General features: G+C 36.7%; 2 protein-coding genes across 4 annotated transcripts in view; one reads left to right on the top strand and one right to left on the bottom strand.

Moving 5' to 3' along the window:
- The window catches only part of LOC136040905 (SH3 domain-binding glutamic acid-rich protein homolog), a 32816-nt gene extending 27826 nt beyond the window's left edge, over positions 1-4990 (bottom strand). Inside the window, exon 1 of the mRNA XM_065725325.1 lies at positions 4842-4990. Coding sequence (XP_065581397.1) covers positions 4842-4886 — 45 coding nt within the window. The 5' untranslated portion in view covers positions 4887-4990. The remainder of the gene's footprint in view (positions 1-4841) is intronic.
- The window catches only part of LOC136040870 (reticulon-4-interacting protein 1 homolog, mitochondrial-like), a 42606-nt gene continuing 20499 nt past the window's right edge, over positions 4967-27073 (top strand). Inside the window, exons 1-2 of one of the 3 annotated variants that reach the window (XM_065725274.1) lie at positions 4967-5046; positions 13915-14258. In XM_065725274.1, coding sequence (XP_065581346.1) covers positions 13934-14258 — 325 coding nt within the window. In that variant the 5' untranslated portion in view covers positions 4967-5046; positions 13915-13933. Of the gene's footprint in view, positions 5169-5312; positions 5331-13914; positions 14259-27073 lie in introns of those variants that run through there. The other 2 variants (XM_065725264.1, XM_065725282.1) reach the window with 2 other exon arrangements.

Below are 27073 nucleotides of genomic sequence, written 5' to 3'. Positions count from 1 at the left end.
GTCAATCATGTATCTAGGACTTGTGCTTATTTTTCCCATCAAATTTCATCCCAATCCCTCCACTATAAGTGTTTTTCAAGATTTTAGGTTTCCCCCTCCCAACTCCCCCCAATGTCACCAGATCCAGTTGGGATTCAAAATGAGAGCTCTGAGACACGATATCCTTCCAAACATTAAATTTCATTAAGATCACATCACCCATTCATAAGTTAAAAATACTTCTACTTTTTTGAAAGTTCTTAAGCCGAACTGGCCAGACATGACAATAAACAATCAAGAGAGATAAAGCTCTAAAAAACAAAACTTCAAACGAGACGACGGCCAGTAGAATTAAAAGACTAAAACAACGCGGATATTTCGCCTGTATAAAACAAGGCGTCTTCAGCACAAGATAGAAAATTAAAAGAAAACTAATCTAAAAACAAATAAAAACCACCATCAAATATAATAAATACAATTGTCGCTACTTATCCACGTAGGGAAAAGCAGCTATGCGAGTTACTTCAATGAGAATCAAAGAGCAACTGAAGAGCAGCTATGCGAGTTACTTCAATGAGAATCAAAGAGCAACTGAAGAGCATGTTGCTCTTTGATTCTCATTGAAGTAACTCGCATAGCTGCTTTTCCCTACGTGGATAAGTAGTGACAATTGTATTTATTATATTTGGTGGTGGTTTTTATTTGTTTTTAGATTAGTTTTCTTTTAATTTTCTATCTTGTGCTGAAGACGCCTTGTTTTATACAGGCGAAATATCCGCGTTGTTTTAGTCTTTTAATTCTACTGGCCGTCGTCTTGTTTGAAGTTTTCTTTTTTAGAGTTTTATCTCTCTTGATTGTTTATTCTACTTTTTTTCTATTTTTTTCCAAATTAACCTGCCCCCCACTCCCCCCAGACGGTCAAATTGGGAAAACAACTATTTCTAATTTAATCTGGTCTGGTCCCTGATTGGCCTGCAAAATTTCATCATCCTAGCTTACCTGGAACTGCCTAAAGTAGCAAATCCAGGACCAACAGACAGACCAACTGAATTTGTGATTGCTATATGTCACTTGGTTAATACCAAGTGCCATAAAAAGGGCAAAATAAAGGGGAACTATTTGTATGAGGGAGGGGATAGTTGCATACAAAAGGGTTTGAAGACGAAGGATAATATAAAGGAATATACATAAAGGATGCTTATAAAAGAGCAAGCGCAGATGAAACAGTTAGCACAAATATCACATTAAGGTAGGTCTATGCTTTTACAGGAAACAAGTTTAACACAAAATAGTCTACTCTAAAATATAGTAGATGTGGCAGCACTCCACTCTTTATTGCTTCTCATGAAGTCCAAATTTTCTTTCAAACCTTTTTATAATCTCTTCCAACTGCTTTTGAGGATTCCTTCTTTTTGTTTTAGTCTCATACAGACAGCCAAATAAGCATAATTTTGGCAGGCCACCATGATATAACCATCTTAATCTTTCATTCAGTATAGCTCTGAAAGGTGTGAGACAACCAAATTTTTCATTTAAGTGATTGTTCAATAAACAGCCAATGACATGAGAACCTAAAACTGCCCTTTAGCAATTCCTAAAAAATATTCAGATTTAGCATATCTTCCTTAATATTTTTTGATTGCCCATATTTCAAGGCTATACTTAGTTTCTCAAGAGGCTGATGGTGTCTTGAGAGGGAATTGTCAATCTAGACTTTTTCTGGTTAAAGATAGGAACAGGGCCACAATGTAAAGAAAGCGGAGATGGCATTAAAATATGAGTGAAGGAGATTTGAAATGGAGGCCATGAATAAAATGGCTGAAGATCCAGAAGATGCAACAAGATGGAATAATAGGACAATATTGTAATGGAATGTTAAAAAAAAATGAGAGAAAATAGTCAATCTAGACTTTTTCTAGTTAAAGATAGGATCAGATCCACAATTTCCAATAAATTTAGGCTTCACAAGAAGCAATAAAGATTGGAGTTTTTAACATGTTGGGGTCAAGAAGCAGCTTGCACAACTGTATGTATCTGAGGTTGTTTATTGCCAGTGCTTCCACTTCTACTACATTTTAGAGTAGACTACTTTATGTTAAATATTTTTTCTGTATAAGTTTAGACTTACTTTAATAAAATATGAAATACAACTATCTGGTTTGTATTATTTGGTGTGTTTGAAAATTTTTGGCTCTATTTGTACCCCTAGAAGAACACTTTCTACATAGCAAAAAATTCATTATGTTTTGATACTTGTGTCCTTTTTGAGCAGTTGATCAAAGAGGCCATTAAACCAAATTTTGTTTTCCTACTTTCAACTATAAGAAATAACAGGAATTGAGCTGTCAGAGGTTCTACTTTATTTTTCAAACCACCACACAGTAACAGTGCAGATTTGACCAAATGAGAGGATTTGTTACAGGTAAGTGAAGGCCAACAATAAGATAAAGGACAACCATAGCTAACTTCCTCTAAGAGGGTAATTTGAAAGCACCAGGTAGTTCTATTGATGCCATCCTAGGCAAGTGGTTAGGACATTGGACTTGCAATCCTATTTCCTTCAGGGTAGGGCTTTGACTCTTGCTGTTGCCAATTATTTGGTTTTTGACAGGGAACAGTGTTGTGACTATGAAAGCTTAGCCATGGTTGATCCACCTCCAATAATGGAATGGTACTCAGAACTCTGAGTTCTGTTTATAGCCATTGTTTGTAAGAATTCAATAAAGGTGTGCAAGGGGATACCTGGAATGTATTTGTCACAGTAGTGGCCATATTTTAAAAGTTTTAAATAAATGACTGAATGATAATATATAAGTCTTTTGTAATGATTCATTTTTTTTAAGAAATGATCATTCAATCTATTTGATTTATGTACTTGTAATTACAGAAAAGGAAATTTAAAGACTTATTTCTTGTAATTTCAACAGGTTTTTTTTCATTATTCTGCATTGGCAAATAAGACTTATTTCTCCACAATTTCAAAGATAGTAGTAAAGTTTGAATTGTTCTTGTTATAAACCTGCCTCTGCTTGTAAGTGCTACTCTTCTGCTAGTGAGTTTGTCCTAGCATTAAGTTTCTAATGTAATGCCAGCAAAACAACAAAGTAGTAATACAAGCCTAGGATCAAGTGGGAATAAAAAAAGAGCAGATGTTAGCCCCAACAAAGGATGTGATGATTCTAGCCATTGAAATAGCCCTAAATGATCATTTTTATGCAGTTCTTTGTTTCTTTTATGCAGTTCACTGCAATGATTCACTGGACATTCCTGAGTATCTCCTAATTACAAAAATTTCTCAATGGGTTGAAATTTGCATGAAGTGTCCAATTTGCCAATGCTCTATCACTGCCTCTGGCAATTCTAATATTAAGAGTGTTATTCAAGCCAGAATCAAACAAATAAAGAGCAGTATTATTGATAAATCCCATCCCAAGCTATAATCCAAAATACTGTTCAATCATCAAGGAAAAACCTAGAACTCTCATTCCCAACTGAGATTCTGTAGACAGTAAACAATACTAAAACACAAGTCTCTGACCTTTAAAATTAAGTTTCTAGTAAGTGTGTCCTATACTTATTAATGAGTTAATAGTCTTCCACAAAAAAAGAAGAAAAGCAGTAGTGCCAAAACTGACCTTGCTCAACACCTCACTAGTAGCTTTTTCCTTAGAAAAGTCCAGCACCTTTATGCTTAGAAAAAGGACAGGCAATACAGACTGTTGAATATTGTTGCCTATAGAATCCCCCAGCAATCTAATGATCAGCTCTTTGTTCAATCACACATAAACCAAAAGTATAAACTTCAGAATGTTCAAATCACTATCATAAATAGACTATACTCTTTGAAATTTGTAGTCAACTGAATTGCAACTACTTCCTATTATTTTCTCAGTTACAAGAGTAGACATCAAAAGAGCCATTATCAACAGCTCTTTGGAGTTTTGGGAAGACATACAATTTCATGGTAATATGAAATTGCCATGATTTGTAATGATTATATTAAAACCTGATTATTACCTAATTGTACTTTAACTGGAAATCTGTCACTTTTAAGAGCTTAAAAAATGCTAAATTTGAATTTGTGGTAAAAGCAACTATTATATTCACAAAGAACATAAAAAAAAGGCATCAAGTGGTATGTTCACTTTATTGGTAAGTTAGTTATATGAACTATCATAATTTTTTAAAAATTTGCCATTTTTAAGAGCTAAAAAAGTGCTTGAATATTAATTTAAGGTAGAAGAAATTATTATATTCATAAAGAACATAAAAAAAAGCATTAAGTGGTAGCCTATATTCACTTTATATGAAAGCCAGTTATATGGTTTGCTATAATTTACCAAGAAAAGGATAGAAATAGCCTAGTTATTTGACAATAGTTTGACCACTCTCCAAGAAAACAAGAACCCTCTAAACTAGAACTTTAATAAAAAACCCTCATCTAGGCCTAGAATCTTGAATTGCTCAGGCTAGTACTGCAATGATTTTTAAATAACCTAATAAACTTGGCTAATTGGCCTATTATTTCATAAAGAAACAAGATTAGTAAAACCTGTGGTAAATTCTAGTTTAGTGACTTTTGGCTATCTTGGAAGGAACCCCTTTCCAAGATAGCCAAAAGTCACTAAACTAGAATTTTAGCAGATCTGTTAAATATGAGAGAATAGTACATGTGGGCTGTCATAATTAGTTCTGACACGTCCCTAAGAGCACCTTTCTCAGACTAGGCCTATAGCCTACATAGGCTATATGTTGTAAAACCTTCACTTCAATGGATGGTCTGGACCTAAGTAAAGAGGCCATTTAAGTTAACAATAAAGTCTATCCCGTCCCTAAGATAACCATCAAATCGTAAGGTTCACCTCTTTGTTTCCACAAGTACTAGAAATGTACAATTTAATGGTCATTTTTTATTTTTGAAGTTTATTCTTCTATTCCTTCTCTTAAAGAATTTATTTTTAAAAACTATGGAGCAGAAAAGGAGAAATGTTAATCGCTAAACTCCAATAAGATTGAATAAAAGAAGCTGGTTTTTAAAATTTTGAACGAAAAAAAAAACAAAGCAAAGTAAATTACAGTTTTTCTTTTTTAATGTATTGCCATTCAAACATTTGTAATCAATATCCTTTTTCATTTTTTGATTATCGGGATAAATTATTTGAAACCAAGGAATGTGAGTTTATTTCAAGGTAATATATTGAATGAGACAAATACAAGATAGGCTATTTCGGTGTTCATAAGATGCGAAGCGTTTCAAATTTCTCTAATACACGTGATATTTTGCTTAATATGCTACTCTAAAATGAACATAGGATACTGGTCCATACACGTTTTAATGTTCTTTCAAGATGGTAATTTAAATAAGCCTAGGCTAGTTTTTCAGAAAATCAGTTTTTCAATGAAAAGTAAATTGAAAAATGGCTAATAAAAACATACATGCATATATATTTTATACTTGGCCTCTCCAGAAGGGAACATATTAATGAAACAATTCTTAGGTTGCTTCATAACATGTAGAAAATTACAGTTAGTAGTTATTCTAGGTACTTCAACTTTCAGTCACTTTTTTAATTAAATACTGAATTTTCAGTCAATAGAATCATTCCTTCCTGTGATTGCTATCATTGTCTGGTTTGGTTACCATTAAATTGATTTGAATTACCTTAAATCACAGCTTGGAGCAATCTAAGGATTTTTCCTTGTAGAAACTTCAGAGTAGATAATACATGACACATAGTTGAATAAATACATTTGAATAGTGGTTTGATGTTGCTGATTTGAGTGCTTCCCAGTTATACTTGCATCCTTTTGCTGACCATTTGTTGTCAAGATGGTTCTTAAAGCTGTCTGTGGTATGGGCAGCAATGGTATCTGGCAATAATTTGTTCCAGAGGTTGGCAACACCATTGGTAAGAAAATGGGTATATTGCAGCTTTGTGGAGAAATGCCTAAATAACTGCAAGTTATGTCCCCTTGTACAAGAGTCCTGAGATGCCAGAGGAAGAAGATCAGGAAGTACCTTTGAATTAATAAGTTTATGAACCAGAATGGCATCACCCTGTCTTCTTCTACAAACCAGAGTTGAGAGTTTCAGCTTGCACAGCCTTGTAATGTAGGGGAGCTCAGTCAGTCCCTTAGTGGCTCTTCTCTGGTCATCTTCAAGAATTTTAACATCTTTTTTGAAAAAGGGGGATGCAAGGACCATGCCTGTCTCAAGCCTTGGCCAAACAAGTCTTTTATACAAAAGGCTCAGAATTTTAGGAGAACAGGAGGAAATTGTTTGTTTTATGAGCCCTAGTTATGAGCTAGCTGATGCTGCTGCATTCTTTGCATGAGTGCTAAATTTAAGATGATTGTTGACAATTATTCTTTGGTCACATTCTTCCATAACTAGAGAAAGGGTAAGTTGTATTGATTTTCTTGTGCCCAACATGTATAAGATGACATTTTGACACATTGAAAGTGAGTAGCCAAGATTTTGCCCACATGCTAAGGAGATCAAGGTCTGTCTGAAGTTGGGAAGTATCCTCAAGAGTGCTAGTTAGACCAATTACCTTGGAATCATCAGCATATAGTGTCATCCTGCTTTTAAGCACTAGAGGAGCATCATTTATGAGAATATTGAACATGGTGGGGCCAAGAACACTACCCTGTGGAACCCCACTGATAACATTCTGAGAGGAGTAGAGAATAGGATTACCATCTGCATCAAACAGTCTTACATGCTGAACATGATTCCTCAAGAAATCCAGAATCCATTTAAGAATTTTTTTCCTCTAAACCAATAGATTGTAGCTTAAGCTCAAGTCTCCTATGACAAACTTTGAAGTTTTCAAAACATTCTATCTAGGATGAAAGTAAATATATCCATTGGTGAAAATTCATTTTGAACCCTTAAAGGTAGGCCTATAAAAGGTTTAAAACAGCCCATAATAATTTGAAGTTCAAAAATGTTTCTAGGAAAATAGGTTGGTAAACAAAATCAGCAATTTTAGCATAATGAGATAAAAAATGATGCCATACTGCTCAAAAAATTTCTAAGAAAAAAATGGGAAACTAAAGCTAAAAAAAAATGCATTAGAAATCAAGCTCAAATTCATTGCATAAATCATGAAAGTGTCTAGAGAAAACAATCAAGTATTCTTTTGCAAAATTTTATCAAGCTCAAAAATGCTTCTGTCCCAAAGAAACTAGAATAGAATATAGACTACCTTTGTCAGTTGTCAGGTTTTTTTTTCTAATATATAGTAGAACAGAAATATAAGACAGGGCATATTCATTATTGTATTTTAAAGAATTAATTTTATTTGTATTTGTTTTTATTTGCATTGAATACTGTACCATATATTCATTAAAACTTCTGTAATGTTTAAATAGCCATGTTAAACTTACACTTTTATTATCTCATATCTTACTTATTTATGTTGGTGTCTATATAGATTTATTGACCTAAACTCAATTTTTACCTTGAGGCTGCTTCCATATAGAATCAGGCAACAACCCACACCATGGTAAACACTGCCTACATTTTTAGGCCAACTGTTTATGCATACTTAACATATGTCAAGACAGGCCAAATGCAAACATTTTGGAAAAATAATTTTCCTGAAAAAGAAGTTTATGCCAAAAAATAAGCCATATTACATAGCCATGATTTAATATGAAAGGTAAATTAAAAACATTCACACTAATCACCACCAAAATAAGCCAGTCTGGTAGAAAATGAGCCAATGTGGCAACACTGAGAAGAGCATTATTTCTAGGCTACACTAATCCACACTACAATCAGTATTGTGAAATCATTGTCTTGTTGCATATGTGTATAGGCATTCCAACCTTTGTTTGTGTCTAAGTGTGTGAGTGTGACTCTGCACAAATACATATCCAGATGTTATAAAATTATGTATTTTAATATTTGATATTAAAATCTCTTGTGACCCCATTTGGGGTTGCAACCCTTAGTTTTAGAGGGCTTGACCAAGATTATCAGGGCTATTCATGGAATTTTACTTTGCCAAGCTCCTCTGGAGCCCTGCATTGCTGAACCAGAGTTGATGAAAATTATGAAACACAAAGACAAACAAGAAAAATTAAATTCAACTCATTTAAAAAACTGGTAACAGAAAAGAGAATTGTTTGTTTAGTTGTCAAAACATAAATATATATACAATCTACTGTCAACACTAATGAAATAAATCACAAAAATGCAAAAAAACTAAATGATAAGTTTCACAAAAGATTTAGTCACCCTTACCAGGATTCATGTCTTGGACCTGTTTTCAGCTATATCAATTTTAAATGGGTTGAAACACAAGACATCCAGCAATTATTAATTTATTAGTCTTGTTTCTTTCTAGCCAGATACTGATTCCTTTGACCATAAATCTGGTTTCTGCAACTTCAATCAAAAGAATTTGGTGAAGAATAGCATTAATAACTATAGGCCAGTTTTTAAAACAGTACCAAGCTCCAGTTTCTTTAAATATTGAAGAAAGTTTGCTCAGAAATTGATTGTTTATGGTGCCTTTTTAATGTTGAATTATTGACCTGTAGCAAGACTATTGGCCTAAAGAAATTAAAAGAAAAGAAATAACAAATTAAACCACATTTCAATTTAACAATACTTAACAAGCCATTTAGCAACTACTCTAGACTAAATATTAAAAATGGATTTTTTTTCCCCTTTAGGGAGGACCAGTATTTTAACATAAGACTGGAAAATTCCCTCTTTCTCTAGGATCTTATGTAGTAAACCATTAATTGCTCTGCTGTTTTGTTAACATTGTTGTTTCCGAAAGAAAAAATTGGATTAAAAATGTCACAGAGGAAATTTTTGAAGGTTTTTTACCTTGAAAATAATTGTTATCCCTAGTTTCATTTTCAAATTTCCAGTCATTTGGTAAAAAATTTTTGGCAATAAAAATTTTTCTGTTTATTAAAACTATGTATAAACAATAACATTTTCAAAAGCTTAGGGGCTGAAAATACTTTTCAGCCCCCAAAAGTTAATGGATTTTTCAGTTTTTGATTAGTATATAAATTGCAATGAAGGGTATATCTGATTCTGATTTTTGATCTTTTTTTTCTGATTTTGACACTAATTCATAATCTTCATGAATAAATAGGTTTTATTTCTAATTCTAATACAGTTCAAAGAGTACTTGACATCTTGTTTGTTTGCTTCTTTTTTTACATTATTGGTATCAACTACAAGACTTATATGGTCATTTTAGCTAATCAAATTTGTTATTAACAAGAGGTAAGAGCTCATATGGCACTTGTGATAAGGTTGGAAGAGCCAAGAGCTCATATGGCATGAGCTCTAGAAAAATTCTAAGAATCAGTAGATTGATTCAAAACGAAAATCAGAGGCTTATTGCTGGTCAGGATTTAAAATAAGAGCTCTGAGTCCCAAGGTCCTTCTAAATATCAAAATTCATTAAGATCTGATCACCCACTTGTAAGTTAAAATGGCTCATCTTTCAAATTTTTTCTTTCCCTTCAGCCTCCCAGATGGTAGAATCAGGGAAAACAATTGTATCAAATCAATTTGTGCAGGTTCCTGACACACCTACCAATTTTCATTGTCCTATCATGTTCAGAAGCACCAAACTTGCCAAAGCATTGGACCCCCTAACTCCCCCCAGAAAAGATTAGTTTTAGCCACTTTTTACAGCAGCCCAAGTTGCCCAACTCTAATAGAGCCTGAACTGGCAATTTGTAAAGCCCTGCAGTTCCTTCAAGATAAGAAGCAAAAAAAAATCTTCTAATAATAGGAGGTTTTAGCCTTCCTCAAGTCAGCTGGGTTGATGGCTTAGGGTACACCCTCCAGTAAGATGAAGGCCATGCTATGAACTCTGGTTTCCTCACTTACCTAGCAGAAAATACGCTATATCAATCCATTGAATCACCAACAAGTTTCAGAGATGGACAAATGTCCTCGCTACTTGACCTGGTAATCACAGACAACCCAGATCAAATACTAAGGATTGATCATTTATCACCGATTGGTGCAAGTGATCATGTCTGTCTCCTAAAAACCCTCTAACTGTCATCATCCTCTTCCAACCATATTTGCAGAAGGTATACCGATTATGAGAATATCTGGAAGGAACTAAGGGAAATGCAAATTGGCGACTGGAAAGCATTGTTTGAGCACAAGTCAAGCAATGACAGCTGGAATCTCTTCAAGGAAATAATGCTAAAACATGAGGAGGCATGTACCAATGTCTCAATTATCAAGAGGCCATGCACCCTACCTTACCTGACAAGGTCCATAAAACGGGAAATGAACAGAAAGAACAGATACTGGGCAAAATGCAGGCAAATCAATTCTCGAGAACAATACGATAAATTCAAAAAAGCAAGGAGTAGACTGAGAAAGATTACACGAAATTCTAAAAAAAAACATGAAGATATCATTGCTACAGAAACTAAAACTAATCCAAAGAATTTTTGGAACTATGTATCATCAGCAAAGCCGAGACGACATGCCATTCCCTATCTAACTACGCCATCTGACAAAATCACCGATCACACAGGGATAGCAGACAACTTAAACAAACAATATTCCTCAGTCTACATTGTGGAAAATTCTAGAAACATCCAAGATATCTGGGAATGTCCTGTCAACGTAACAGTGCCAATGGTTGCCATTTTTGAGTCAGATGTCCAAGAATGACTGAAAAAGCTTGTTGCATTGATGTCGAAAGGACCAGACAGTATGCACCCAAGACTATTCAAAGAGACTGCCGAACTCGTATCCTTACCTTTAGCAAAAATCTTCTAGAAATCACTAAAGGAAAAGGCTGTCCTTTCTGATTTGAAAAAAGCTGCTGTTATACCATTACACAAGAAAGGCTCCAAAGACAAAGCTGGCAACTATAGGCCAATAAGTCTAACATCAGTAACTTCAAAGATTCTTGAGGGAATCATAAACGATGCTTTCACTAAGCACTTGACATACAACAACACCATGTCTTCAAATCAGCACGGTTTCCGAAATGCCTATTCCATGGACACAACCCTAATACAATCATACAATGAAGTCACCAAACTACTGGGAAAAGGGGCACCCGTGGACGTAATCCACTCGGACATCATTGAATGGATTGTAGACTTCCTGGGAGAACGAACCCGAAGAGTTGCTGTTACTAACGTTAAAGGAGTACGTGTGCTATCATTACCTACACCCGTTCTTAGTGGAATTCCCCAAAGAACCGTGCTTGGACCATCATGTTTCAGTATATATATCAATGATGCTCCTGAAATACTCCAAAACCTTCTCACACTCTCTGCAGATGATTCTAAGCTCATTGGGGCAGCATCATCTTGGGCAGAGGCTGCCTCATTCCAAGCCAATCGTGACAAGCTGGATGACTGGGCTAGACAATGGCTGCTTGAATTTAATTCAAGCAAAAGTAAAGTTTAAAATTTTAGCAGTAAAAATCAAAAGTATATTTACACCATGCAAAATGAAATAACTGGTTAAAGAGAACCCCTAGTTGCAGTTACAGAGGAAAGAGATTTGAGTGTCATAGTTGACTGCCAGTTAAATTTTCGAAGTCATACTGAAAAGAGTGTAGCTAGCGCGAACCACGCTTTAGGGACAGTTAAACGAACATTCACGACTAGATCTCCACGAACAATCACCAACCTCCACAAGGGTGCCATCATCTTCCTTACCCATGAGACTGCAAACTTTGAACTTATGCAGCATGACTTACCAAAGAAAAAGGGGAGACATGATTAATACTTACAAATTGATTCACAACAATCCAATTCATGGTCTTATCTTCATCGATTCATTACAGTGACAAGGGGTAATTCTAAGAAGCTCATAAAGTTCAACGCTCAGAGGAGTTAACATCGTCACTTCCTAACCAACCAGGTTGTAGACCTATGGAACTCCCTGAGCGATCATACTGTATCCAATAAGACCATCTAAGAATTCAAAGTATCACTTGACAAGGAGTAGAACAATAAGGAATGGAGACTTGAATGGGACACCTTGGAGTCCCAGACCAGAGCATAGACCCTAGTCAATTAAACCAACTTAATATTCAAAAAATTTCGAATCTATCCACATGGCAATTTTTGAAAAAATGCTGTTTAATGCTACAGGATAGAATATCCTTCAATTGCTCCAAGTTGCAATTTAAGGTAATTTTTTAAGTTAATGACTTATAAGCTTGGACAAGCAATACAAGTAAACGGCAGAAAACTAAAAGCCAACATCTACTTTCCCTGAAATCTTGGAAAAACTTTATAGCTTCTCTGTTTTGTGCTGGAGATAGTTATTTAGTTTTAGAGAAACTTACATCATTGGGAAGTGTAAATTTTGTTTTTCTATCAAACAGAGCAGAATTTTCTTTTCAAAATTCAGAGAAGGATAGTCCCTAAAAATGATCTAATATGCCTGCTAGTACAATGCCCAAAATGCACATCAAAAGAAATGTCATTTGATCAATTTGATAGCTCCTCGAAGTTTCCGTGGGGAAACTCGCTTCGATTAAAATCTTTTTGACAGAATTCCCTTGTCTTTTCAATCAAATTCCGTAATCAAATCTCAAATTCCCAATGGTTTCAATGATAAGTAGTCCCCAGGGAGAATTCGCTAATGGACCTTTTGCCTTTGAGACAGTCAGCCGACGTTGAGGCTCACAAAATGATGTTCAAGGTATCAAATCCTCTTAAGGTGAATATGGAAATTTTTAAATGACCCATAAATTGTCTTTCTTTTCAACTAGATCATGATGAATTAATGTCGCTGGATTATATGACTTCAACAAAACAGAATTATAATCAAATAGTAAGTTTTTAACCATTGTTTTAGCAGTTTTCTATAGCCGAAAAAAAGAGAGAAGGGTCTATTGAGTTTCAGGAACCATAGTTATGTTGTCATTAGACTATTTGAACCAAAATGGCTATCTCAAAATTTGGATTGGCAGTATCCAGAGAAAAAGGGCGTGGGGGCTGGTTGCCTTCTGATCACTTTCGAACTCTTAAAGAGGGAACTAAAACTTTCAAATTTCAAAATCGAATAAGCCTCCTCCGAAGTTCATACAACCATTCCTTCCATGAAAACCTTATATGTTAACAATGGACAACTTGCATAAGTTACAACCCTTGCCTTGGGGGTTTTGGAGGGTTCTGTCAACCCTAATGGCATAAATATCTGACCTTTGGACTATTTTCAACGAAATGGCTATCTCAAATTGTATATCAGATGCATTTGGAGAAAAGAGGGCGGGGATGGGGGCTTGTTATGGGATAGGGGCTGGGGGATCACTTTTGACTCTAAAAAAGGGCACTAGAAACTTCGATTTTCAATCGAATTAGCTTCCCACAAACTCTATGCAACCACCCCATACATATGAAGTGCTTCTGGAATTAAAATCGTTGAAGCCTTATGACTCTTTACTATAAACAACGCTATAGTGTTGCCTCTGATGATTGGAGGGCAATAAGAATGGTCATTGACTTGAAGTTTGATGGGTGGCCACCCAACTCTGAATTTTGTATGTTTCTGTTCGTTTTAAGCTCGAATTGGTTGCACTTTTTAATTTCATTTCGTTTTTACTTTTTTCAGTTAGTCATAGTAATGAGGTAGTATTCGTATTTGGACCACTAGAAATTTTAATTTACGCTCGCATCCCCCCCCCCCCCCCCACACACACACCTCTACTTTTTATAATAGATTATTTCATATGAGTGGGCTACAAAAGGACAACAGAGTGACAGAGAGATGACCAATGCGAACTGCATTTACAATTATGAAATGTCTTTAAAGGTTAAAGTTAGATCTATTAGATCTTTTTTGCTGGTTGTTAAGTTTGACTATAAAGTCTAAACCTCACCTACTGGATATAACTCTGAACGACTTTTGTAGCTTCTTAGAGTCTTAGTGAATATATTAAGTAACATATTTTCTAGGTAATCCTCTTGACTGGATATGACGCATGTGAAGTCAAGATTTATTTATCATTCATTATTTGTCTACAAGTATTCTAATCCTTGTCTCTCGTATTCTACATCATGTTGTCTGAAAGCATCTTCCAATGGACACCAGGCTGGTGATCAAAAATTTAAAAGCTACAATGAAGAAAAGGAGATTAAACACAAAGGATTTATGAAAGCCTGGCAGTTGAACAGTTTTGATGGAGTAAAAGCTATTCAGCATTCTGATGCAGTCAAAGTCCCATATATCACAGACCCCAACGATGTTCTCGTTGAAGTTTGTGCATCCTCAGTAAATCCACTGGACCTTGCCATGGCAAGTACGTGATTCTTTATAATTTAGTGTTGTTTTAGTTGCTAATTGTTTCTTGCAACCCCTATATGTAATTTTATCGCATATTTTCTACTTTCACTTCAATAGATAGGTTAACCAGTGTTTCTAATGATTAGACTTGAAGCAAGTTAAACGAAAGCCAATTATTTTTCAATTAGAAGAATCTTCATTTCCACGAAATCTGCAACTAAGAAATGAGCGATTCAAATCTCATAATGAGAATATTTATAGTCAGAAAATTGTTATTTATATGTTGATTAAAATTGATTATGATAAAATTGATTTTATACATTAATTGATACTTATAATCAGAAATATTATATTATCGGAAAATTGGTAACATAAGAAAAACACATACTGTTCTTCTGCTCAAGAAATGCTTATTTCCTTTACCTTTGGTTTTTTTCCATGTTCTGTTTTTTTTAATTGAGCAGAAAGTATAGCCTACAACAGATAGTGTAGACAATCAACTTTATTATAAAAAAAAGAAAAAAAGCAAGATCAACCAAACTAGTAATTTCCAACTTCCCCACTTCACCAAATGTACCAAAACAAAAAAAGAAAACACATGTAATGGCCTGGCTACATACACTTAGTTTTCTAAATAATGATCATCCAAAAAGAAATACACCCACCCCAATGACACCCCAGTACCTTCCTCCCCACATCCCATGTAAAGTACACTCCACTCCACTCCCATGTAAAGTACTGAAATTACCAGCATAAAGAGTTTCATCATTATGGAAAGACAGCCTCATTCTTTTTATTGTGAATTCTTAAAAATAAAATGCTAAGGAAAAATGTGTCTCAATAATACTGACTTTAAAACAGCGTTTTCAGAAGGAGGTGATATTTTTTCGGGCTGTTGGTAGCATATTGGGGGTAAACAGTTCCATTACTAAAATTTGTGGTTCAGGTTCTTTTATTATTTACAATAATTACAACATAAGTGTGACCTACTCCTGGCAGAGAGCATAGCTCGAATGGCATGGGAGTTATAAATGAAAACGACAACATTATTTAAAAAAAATAGTAATAATAGTTAAAAAAAATAGTAATAATAGTGCTCACCAGTTCAAACTCGCTATCAAGCAACAACCATAAACAAGGAGAAAAAAATCAGACAACTTTAGAACTGACAAGAGGGACAACTCATCAAAAGAAAAAAACACCAACCATTAAATAAAAAAAGTAATAATAATTTGTAATTAATCGAGAAAAACTTTAATATTCACTTATCAAAAACTCTTTAAATGTCTTCTTTATACTCCTTGGAGACAACCCCTTGATATTATTTTTACATTTATTATAATTTATTATCAAACTATACCTCAAAGAAAACCACGATCGCTCGCATCTGACAAGAGGCCGGTGGATTAGTCACTTTTGTCGAGTAGAGTAGGGGTGAGTAGAACTCGAGGGAAGCAGGTCGAACTTATGAAGAAGAGATGAAAGTTAAATTGTCGCTCTAAGTCACTGCAAACAGCACTGTAGTAAATGGTATAAGGAGTGTATGAGGTAAAGTATTTAGGTATTTATATGCATTCTTTGTTGAAGATGAGTCTGGAATAGATGATGGTGCAGGAAGTTAAATCGTAAGGGTTCCCATGGCTTTATTTTGGAGAACTTGAAGTGGATGAAGGTGTGCTTTGAATGTATTCTCATAAATTATGGCACAGTAGCTTGTACATGAATGGACGAGAGAAAAATATATGCAACGCTTTGGTTGGTATGGTAGGAGGTGACGAAGGTGTCGCATTATCCCAACATTTCTGCTCAGCTTGATACAAAACTTGTCAATATGGGTCTTAAATGACAAATTTGTATCCAATAATATCGTATCGTTTCAAGTTTCTTTAATTTCAAGTCAATTTTTTCGATAAAGATTTCACTTAGATCTGGAAACTGTTTCTGGGTTCTAGAATATACAATAAACTTTGTCTTATCCCAGTTAACACTGAAATGATTGCAGCTAAACCATCTTTTGCTTTTATAAACCATAATTTCTTTTTAATTTAAGTGTTTGACTTAATGTACTGATTTGAAACTTTTTTCTTAACTTTTACTGACATATAAAGCGAATTCGGCTCTATAGAGCTTGTGATAGTCTTTTGAAAATAAACGTTATCTTATCTATCTTATCCCATGAGTCCTGTTGTCATATTTGATAGACTTTGTCTTAGAGAGGTTTCATTCCGAGCCATTACGCTGTATCATCAGCAAAGAGTACAGTCAGTCCAAATTCCTTTAATATATGAGCGAGGTCATTTATATAAATAAAAAATAGTAGAGGGCTTAGGATGGAACCTTAAGGGACACCTACATTATTTGACTGTAGCACTTCGGATGACATAACATCACCCCCATCCACATGCGGCTTTCTGTCTTTTAAGTGTGACGTTATCAGGGTATTTGCAGGACCTCTTATTCCATATCGATCTAACTTAATCTTCAGAATAAAATGAGATATTGTGTCAAATGCCTTTTCTATGTCAACAAATATTGAAGCCGCTGTTTCTCCATTAACCATTGCGTCGTGAATAAATTGAGAGATGACCAAAATGGCGTATTTGGTGGAGTGACCTTTATTAAAGCTAAATTGCGAAGGAGTGAAGAATCCGGTGGTCATCAAGAACTTTACAAGTCTGTTATATATGCACCTTTCCAGTAATTTTGAAAATACTGAAAGAATAGATATTGGCTTGTAGTTTGATGGGTTTGTTGGATCTCCTCCTTTGTGAAGAACGATGATTTGAGCTGTTTTGAGGCACTGAAGAAATGTCCTCTCCTTGAAACTGAGATTAATGATGTGTGTTGGGACTTCGGCTATTGTAGGGATTATTTGTTTAAGTAGGTTAGTCGTGGATCCATCTGCTCCTGACGAGGTACCATTTTTTCAGTATTCGGGTGACGTTTATAAGTTCTTGTGGACATACGGGTGAAAACAAATATAGCTTTATCACTGACAGGAGATAGAAAAGCTAGAAAGTCTGTGTTACTCTGATTACCGTTGGGAGACGTGATGTTAGCCGTTTGTTCACCAATCCGGGCGAAGTGAGTATTTAGGAGTTCTACTACATCCTGTTTATTATTGGTGCTAGTAGTTCCGTCCATGGAATTCATTTCCTATGGCAAAGTCTTCGCATAGGATTTGCCTAGGTCTTGTTTAATTAATGACCATATTTTCTTCGGTGATCCTTCCTTACATGCCGGCAGAAGCCCATTAATTAACAGCAACGACATCCAATCAACCGTGGTAAAAATTGGTGTCACAATACTAGTATTAAAATTTTCTGTACTTTTCAATTCATACAAATCAATATTGCTATTCCCCATAATTACTAATCTGGGATATTGGTTCTGGACACCTGATATCAACAATTCAATTTTTTTAAAACACTTTCATGCTCGAACTTGGTGGTCTATACACCATTATAAACATCGTGCTTTTACTACATAAATCTGTTTCCACTACTAGGAATTCAAAAACCATCTCTTCATAAAGATAATCATATCCACTCAACACTTTGTGAGATATGTTATTTCTCATGAATATTGCCAATCCTCCCTGTTTCTTATTAACCTGTGACTTGCTTACGCGGGTGTATCCTCGGAAGTTGGTAAGTGCCAGTGCCTCAGTCGTTTCTAATAAGAAAGTTTTGCAAGCTCCGGAAACATCGACTCCAGAATCAGAAATAATTGATGACAAGTATTCTGCATTGCTCAAAAATTCCCTGCAGTTAAAGAACGCCAACCTCAAGTCACATTGATTAATAGACTGTGGGATCATCCAGAGATAGAGATTGTGAATTTGAACTGGAGAAAAAGACATAACTTTCGGCACCAATCCATTGAGAATAGTGGCACAGATGCACAACTAGAATAAAACAAAAACCAAAAACAGAACCTGGTGTGGACACTTCAACAAAACAAAACTAACTAGGGAAAAAACTAAAGGAAAAAATGTCTTATACGCGTTTCACAGACTTGGAACAACCACTTTGTTCTGTTACAACCATTTCTTTACTCAATGCGGAGAAAACTTCCTACAACACAACGGAATAACCCTTTTACCTCTATCCATATTTTTGACCCTTTGTGTTTCACACGCGAGCCAATGATGATTCCCAAAGATTTCATCTGCCGACCTTTCGTTAAATATTCAGTACGGACTTCATTCATAGCTGGCGGCAATTCCATAAAAATCGAAATTCCACTTCCCTTTAGCTTCCCAACATTTTGTAAAACTCGGTTAATCTCATTGTCACTAGCCAGGGTCACAAGTATAGGGTCTGATTGTTGCTTTTTCTGCGACCGACGATCAGTCACGTTAGATTTGCGTGACGTGATGGGAAAACACTTAGAGATAGACGGGATCGATTGAATTTCTAGTTCTGAGAGAACGGATTTTGAACAGTCGACACTACTGATTCATTTTGCTGTTCATTTGGTAAACCGTGAATCAGGAGGTCGAGGCGTCTTTCCTTAACCTCTATCAGCAGCAATTGTTGTTCCAGTGAGCTGGTTTTCTCTTGCTTGGCTGCTAGCAATAATTCTCGGTTCTCGATCCTCTTATCTTTTTGTATACTGTCCTACTTAAGTTAAGCAATTTCTGCGCCGTATTTATCCATCTTAGCTTCCAAGCTAGTTTGCTTCTGTAGAATAGCATCCAGTTTTTCTTTTAGAAACTTGGACAGGTCATTGAGGGATTCTTGGGTTGTGTAGTTCATCGTAATTTTTAGCCATACTCCGCGAATTGAAGAAATCTTACGTAAGCATCTATCGAGTAAAATCCAGGTAAATAGCTTCTAACAAGCTTCTAGCAAAATGGAAAGTGCGAGACCTGGCTCACTTGTCCCCAGCACTTTATGTAAAAAGTACAGTCGGTATAACTACGGGTCTTCCATACCGTTCCCGCTCTCTTCTGCAGAGTTAGAGAGCTCGACGATTTTAATTTTTTCGCCAAAATAGGTTGTTGTGGCAACACTGCTGGCTGATTAGAGGGCGCTGTCTTATAATTACCCGGATATTTGTTGAGGAAAAAATAATTTCAAGTTATTTGTAAGGGATAAGAGTCCATAATTTTCCTCTTGAATCAGTACAATTTACTATTTTTCCTGTTGCCGCTAATTTCAGCAATGTTTAATTATGAATTTCACTAGTTGCCACGGTTGCCAAAAGCATGTTCTCCATTTCTTACCCTCTTTATTTTGAGTCATGCTGGCAGCAATATAAAGTTGAGAGGTCACTAATCGATCGTTTCAACAATTAAACTTGCTATTTCAAGTCAAGACAATTCAATTATTAGTTACCGTAATTGTTTTTCAATTAATTACTATTTGGTTACGACAAATATCAATTCAACTAGAAACTTGTTTCAATGAAAAGTAGAAAGAAAAGTAATCTTAATTTTCACGCATTACTAATCATATTCTCTAGAATATATCCATTCAAATTCATGATGACCAGTTTATTAGTTTAAGGCTGGTGGCTTTTACCGGAATGAAGCAGACTCGGTCTGCTGACCACGTGCCTCTATATATGGGGTTTTTCCCCTAACTAAACACTCCGATCAGGAGGGCCGCAACCTCATGTGGCGGGTGGATCCCACCCCAGGAATCTCAGTACCTAGGTTTAACCTAGCTCTAATCAGATTCCAGACCTAGGGTCGGTTGGGCTAGCGACCCTCCACCCGAAAATTAAGTACTACGAAAAATGACAATATAGCCTCGGACCCGGATTCCCTTTTAATATCTCGACCGTCGCGCGTCAATGGTCATGCTGACGACATCAGAAAGACTGACAGACTAAAGCTTATGGACCGAAGTGGGCTGCGAACAGCCACCTGGAATGTCTTGACTCTGAATGCACCTGCGTCAAAGAACCTACTCTCTGAAGAACTTCGCAAGAACAAAGTGTCAATGGTCTTACAGAAACCCGTCTTACCGGAAGCGGAGAATAGTGGAGAGAATAGCGAATAGGTAACAGTGAATCATTGCTCTGGTCCGGAGGAAGCTCGAGAAGGAATGGCGTTGGCCTTGCACTAAATAGCCAAACAAGAAAGGCCTTACTTTCACACGAAGCTGTATATAACAGATTAATGAAGGCCCGCTTTGGACACAAGCAAGGCAAGATGACTGTCATCGTATGCTATGCCCCGACCAACGATTCTGATGATGCGACTAAGGAGGATTTCTACTCTGCTTTGTCCAGATGCCTTGCAACAGTACCCCCCATGATATAACTGTTCTCCTTGGCGACTTTAATGCGACTGTGCGCGATGATATGGGTGTATGGCATGGCATAGCTGGTCCTGTATCCTCCGACCCACTTAACGACAATGGGTTCCGCTTACTTGAACTCTGCCGATCTCACGACTTTTACATTGCAAACACCTACTTCCGCAAACCTACGAACACCTACTGCAGAACTTACAGATCAGCAGAGCTTGGAAATGCAGACCACAGGCTTGTGTGCGCCGATCTTCGGCTTCGCCTCCATGCACAACGATCGGAAAGAAAACCCGTCGCTGCAGATATTGGAAAACTAAAGGAACCAGATACTCGCCAGAAGTACAGTATCGTGATATCGAATCGCTTCGAGGCCCTTGGCTCACTTAATAGCAGCGAAGATATCTGGAAGCATTTTAAATCGCAGACCAGCGAAGCAGCACAACTAGTGCTTGGCAAGAGGAGTTACCCAAAGAAATCGTGGGTAACTAATGAAACACTGATAATCATAGAGCAAAGACGGTAAGCAAGACTTCTTGGGACATGACCACATATCGAAGGCTCAATGGAGTGCGGAACTCATTCACCGGGATAAAACCCAGTTTGTTGTAAGGAAAGCCGATGAAATTGAGCTAACTGCAAAAAAGAAAAACATGGGCAGCCTATTCAAGCATCTCCGAGATCTCACTGAAAATAAAACTCCCACCTTGGGTCCCGTCCCGTCTAGCGAGGGTGCACTTTTTTCTGATGAAGGTTCTTGTCTTGAGCGGTTGAAGTACCACTTCTGTTCGCTCCTCAACAATACTAGTTCGTCTGCGCCTCCTAATGATAGTCCCAGCCGACCTTGCAGTCAAAGACCTGGAACAGATGCTCCTCCAGATGAGCCTTTCAGCCCCTCAGAAATTGGACATACAGTAAAAAGGCTGAAGAATAATAAAGCTGCTGGTATCTGCGGCTTAAACTCAGAGCTGCTAAAATATGGAGGTCCTGCAATGCTCCTGTTTCTATACACCCTGTTCTCTACAATCTGGCAAACAGAGATAATTCCCGCCTACTGTCAGTCCCTGGCAAACTGTTTTCAATGGTCCTGCTGGAGCGATGTCGGAGCATCATTCGAAAAATCCGGCGACTGGAGCAAGCTGGTTTTATGTCGGATCCTTCAACCGTCGAGCAGATTTTCACGATTCGGCAAAAAGTAGAGAAGACCACAGAGTTCCGACAGAAAGCATTTATTGCCTTTGTTGACTTCCGTGCTGCATTTGACTCAGTCGATCAAAAAGCTCTTTGGTGGATCCTAGAGTTGACTGGCCTACCCGAGAAATATTGCAGACTTCTCAATGCGCTGCACCATAGGACGGATAGCTGTGTATAAGTAAATGGTCGGCGCAGCCCGTTCTTTCAAATCACGACAGGGGTGCGCCGAGGATGTGCAGTGGCCCCACAGCTCTTCAATGTCATCGTAGATTACGCTATGACAAAAACAACTTCACGTCTCAGCTTTGGGCTTAAATTCGGAGATCACACCATCACAGATGTGGATTTTGCCGATGACTTGGCCATTCTGGCGGACTCCATGGAGCAGCTGCTGGAATCGCTCCGAATTCTGCAAGAAGAGGCTGCCAAAGTAGGACTGCATATAAACTGGAACAAAACTAAAATTATGGCCATAGGACCGCCTTCTCCTGCTGCTAACTCTTCAGTTAGCCTGGACAGCACCACTAGCATCGAGGTTGTTCAAGACTTCACCTACCTGGGCTCCATAATTTCTTCAAATGGCTCACTTCTCCCCGGGCTGGAGGCGAGATCATCTAAAGTGTCTTCTGTCATGGGCAGATTGAATCGTCACCTCTGGCGAAATTCAAACATCAGTCGCACAACGAAACTGCGGATCTTCAACGCTCTAGTCGGTTCTGTGATGCTTTATGGAGCTGAGACATGGCAAGATTCAGCTACAACCCTCAAGTAAATAGAAGTATTTCATGCGAAGAGCCTGAGGAGGATTGAGGGCCTACGATGGTCCGACTTCGTCAGCAATGAGAAGCTTCTGCAGCTCACAAAGCAGTCTTCATTTTCGACTCAAGCAGCCGAGCGAACCTTACGATGGTTCGGGCACCTGGTTCGAATACCACCACATCTACCCGCAAAGATGATCTATGACTTCGACCCTGTCAAAGTTGGTTGGAAGTGACCTCGCGGCCGATTGAAGAAACGTTGGTCCGACAGCCTGTCCGAGTTTTTGACGATTGGAAACATCAGACAGGGCGAAGAGCAAATACTCGCCATGGACCGAAGTGGATGGAGGAGGCAGACGTCACTCTCTACGCCGAGCAGTGCCCGGCAGGAGACTTAAGTCAAGCTTTTACCCTATCAAGGCTATCTTCTCCCATTATTCAAATATGTTTTGTGGACATGAATGGATGATTTGCTGTTAAAACAGTAAAATTATCTCCACTGAATGCATGATATCATCACCTGGCCAGTTTGTATCTCTTGCGATATGTTTCCAAGCCTTTTTGCCAAAACGGTTTTTTTATGGCCAAGATTGTCTTTGTTGTAAATTACTGGTTAAAACTTGAGAGCTAGAATTAGCCATTTCATCAGTTCCAAGTTCTCGTTTTTTATAATTCGGTGCTGGAACCCTTAAACACATTGCTTTTCCTGTTAAATACACGAATATACTCAAGCGTTTCTTTTCAAAAGGCAGTGGGCAATAGTTGTCTGCAAATCAGTGCTTTGGGTAGCCAATTTTTTGTACTACGCGTTAGATCATCTATTTTGTCTGATAGGTGATTCTAAATTAAATAAAAAAAAAACAAGTTTTTTTTAACTGCAAGTAACTTACAACGAACAGAAATTACTCTGTATGTAAAAGGGGTTGTCCCCTCCACAACGCCTAGCTCTTTACGCTAAAGTTTGACTCTGCCACAACTCTGCTTTTTAAAACAATAAAAAAAAACTTTAGCTTAAAGAGCTAGGCGTTGCGGAGGGGACAACCCCTTTCACGTACGGAGTAATTTCTGTTCGTTTTAAGTCTTAATGTCGCTCCTTACTTACAGTAAAAAAATCTTTTTTCAATTTAATTTCTGACCGTTTTTGAATTAATACATGTTTTGATTTTGGCTCACCGCACATGAATAAATAAAACGAAATTTGCATATTAATTTTTTTTCTAAATGGCTTTCTCATAGTTTTGATCGTATGATTTTGATAAGAAAAAGGAATAAGGGAGGAAGCCTAGTTGTCCTCCAATTTTTGGGTACTTAAAAAAGCAACTAGATTTTTTCATTTTTTGTACGACGTTTTTGTTAGTAATAAACATACGTACCTTATGAATTAACTTACGTAACGAACTTCAATATTTGTGTATTTTTATTACGTATATAAGGGGGTTTGCCCCCTCGTCAGTACCTCCCTCTTTACGCTAAAGCTTGAATTTTATCCCAAATCTTTAAGAATGACCCCTGCCTCACAAAGGCCATAGAATAAATAGTTGAAATTACTAAAAATACTTTAGCGTAAAAAGCAAGGTATTTTGGAGAAGACGAACTCTCTTGTAAACGTAATATTTTATGTTCGTTTTAAGTTTTAGTGCTACTCATTACTTCGAGGAGAAAAAAAATATTTTGTTTCTCATTGTTTTTTTTTAATGCTAGAAAATCCTGCGCCCCCTTCATGGAAATTATCTTCCCTCACAATAAATTCCTCCTTGAAAAGATCTTCCCACGTATTCCTCTCCCCGAGCCACTCCCACCCCAACGCGGAAAAGTCCCGCGGCAAATGTCTGTACACTTCATAATAACCATTGCTATATGTAAACAATGGTCAAAGTTTGTAATTTGCAGCCCCTCCCCCGGGGACTGTGGTGGATTGAGTCGTCCCAAAGACATGTTTATTAGGTATTCGACTAAGCTGAACAGAAACTATCTCAAAATTTTGATCCATTGACTTTGGTGGGAAATGTGCGTGGGAGGGGGCCTAGGTGCCCTCCAATTTTGTGTTCACTTAAAAGAGGACAACTGGGTCTATACGATCACCCCTGGGAAAAAAAAACAAAAGAAACAATTAAATAAACACGCATCCGGGATCTTGCTTCTGGCAGAAAATACAAAATTCCACATTTTCGGAGATAGCAGCTTGAAACTTTAACAGTAGGATTCTCTGATACGCTAAATCTGATGGTGTGATTTTCGTTAAGATTCTATGACCTTTATGGGGTGCTTCCCCCTATTTTCTAAAATAAGGCAAATTTTCTCAGGCCTGTAACTTTTGATGGGTATAACTAAACTTGATGAAACTTATATATTTAAAATCAGCATTAAAATATGATTCTTTTGATGTAACTACTGGTATCAAAATTCCGTTTTTACAGTTTCGGTTACTATTGAGCCGGGTCGCTCCTTACTACAGTTCGTTACCACGAACTGTTTGATACAGTACAAATTGTGTTTGTTTCTTTGGAACCTTAGACAATTTCATTGAATGCTTTATCCTCCTTTGAGGCTCAATATCCTTAGCTCCCTGATCTCGTTTGGCTTTGCCGTTGGTAGCATCTTTGGTTGAAACGGGCTTTATTCTTGATAAAAATTGTCATTTGATATTGGATTCATATCCTGTATCTGATCAGTTCGTAGTTCAATAGAAAGAATTAGTATTTGTAGTCTTCCTTGATAGAAAAATTTTTATGGTAATTTTATCTTGGTCTAGCTGAAGATCGGAGTAATTTCGCTAAGAATAATTTTTGAATCAGAACAAGTTCTTATCGGATATTATACAAGTTAGATTATTTCCAAAGGAATAAATATTTTGTTCATTTAGTCACTATTATTTTTTCCTTTTGTTTTTTAGTTCTTTGGTTATTCATTGCGTTATCTTCTATCCTCTAGCTATTTTGAATATGTGTGGTATGTACAAAGATTGCCCATATATGCTCCTTTCTCATTGGTTGGTGCATTTGCGGTATATAAGCTTTTCCTCCTGATCCTTGTCGTCAGATACGTGCTCCTTTAAATTCTAGTTCAATGTTCTAAGGCTAGTTAATGGGTTGACTGTTTTGTTTTGTTTTGTGCAGTTTTCTCTTTTCTGCTGTTTCGTCCAATGTCATCCAAGTGTTAACATGCCTATGACTTAGTAAAGACTGTTAGTTTAAGTCGGTTATGATAAGCTGTTGTACTCCGTGGCTTGGATTAAGCCAAATGTCTGATTGTTTCAAAGAATTTGACTTTCATCCACTGCCTGTGTATATCTACGTAAGTTTTCATTCTCCTTAGTCTTATATCCTCTTTCTTCGGCCAAGCTATGTCTTTGGGTTGGTAGTGAAAGTCTTTTCCTTTACAATCATTTTTTTCTTTTTGTTGGTGTTTGTAATTAGTTACATATTTTCCATCTTGCGGTAAGCTTGCTGTTGATGAGACATAAATTCAGGCTTATGGTGATTTTAGATTGGCTAAGTAAGTCTATCAAATTGGTTACATAAGAACTGTAAGAATGGAAACTAGTTTCTGATGGGTGGATCATTTACATCTAACCAATCACCGACCATTTCGTATCCTTACATGAAGTCGCCTAAATTATAGAATGACAATGTGAACTGAAATTAGTTAAGAATTTGATAATTAAAGTCCGAGATTGTGTAACATCATTAACTAATAATCCAGAATCCTATCTAAAATCAAGTAGGACAATCATTTCCAGAATAATCAATGAATGAGCATTATTCTTGACATTACAAAGGCAATGAGGATTTTTATCCCACGACCAGGCATCGCTTCTAGAGAGTTACTTATTTATCCGTGACTTGTTTATTTGTCCTCCCTAGCTTACTATGAATCATAGCTGGAAAACAACTAATTCAACATCTGTCCATTCTTAGTATTTTTGTTAGCTCATTTGTCATCCTTAAAACCTAGATCGCTGAGGAGAATAACTAAATCACCTAAGATGCACATTCGGGTGACTGGATCTCATAGAAGGAAAGAAAATGTCTGAATTTTATTCGTCTGAACCCCACAAAACGATCCCCCTTTCCAGATATGTAGATTGTCGAAATTTGAACTTGATTAAACGACGTTAACCCGTGCCTATGGTCGCTTAGTTTGAAAAAATCAAAATTTTTGGACAAAAAGCTAACATATGGAGTCATAACTCCATAATGGTAAATAATAAAAACCTGCTTAATATCTCAAAAGGAAGCCAATGTTGTTTTTCAAAATTTATATTCTATACATAATTGTTGGTTTTTTGGGGCCTTTAGCCCCAAAAATGTGACCTGGTACTATTAGGAGCCAGTTTGGGAGTATTCTAAGAATTTTCTGGGTTTTTACATAATTTGTCTCGGAATTAACATTTTTATTTATTAAAAAGTATTTTTGAATTCAATTATCAAACATAAAGAGTCTTTTTTTCAGATTTCATATATGGGGGATTACCCTACTCGTTTACCAAAAAAAGACCTGTTGAACAGTTACAAAGGAGGATGTATCTAATTTCTATTTTAGGGATGGTGATCGGTGATTTTACTTCACCGTACAACGGACCTTTACTTATTGGACTCCACATCAGCATGAAATGAAAT

Source organism: Artemia franciscana, chromosome 2 (assembly GCF_032884065.1).
Source record: "Artemia franciscana chromosome 2, ASM3288406v1, whole genome shotgun sequence".
In the NCBI taxonomy this organism is placed as follows: Eukaryota; Metazoa; Arthropoda; class Branchiopoda; order Anostraca; family Artemiidae; genus Artemia; species Artemia franciscana.
This window is presented reverse-complemented; position numbering and strand designations above follow the sequence as displayed.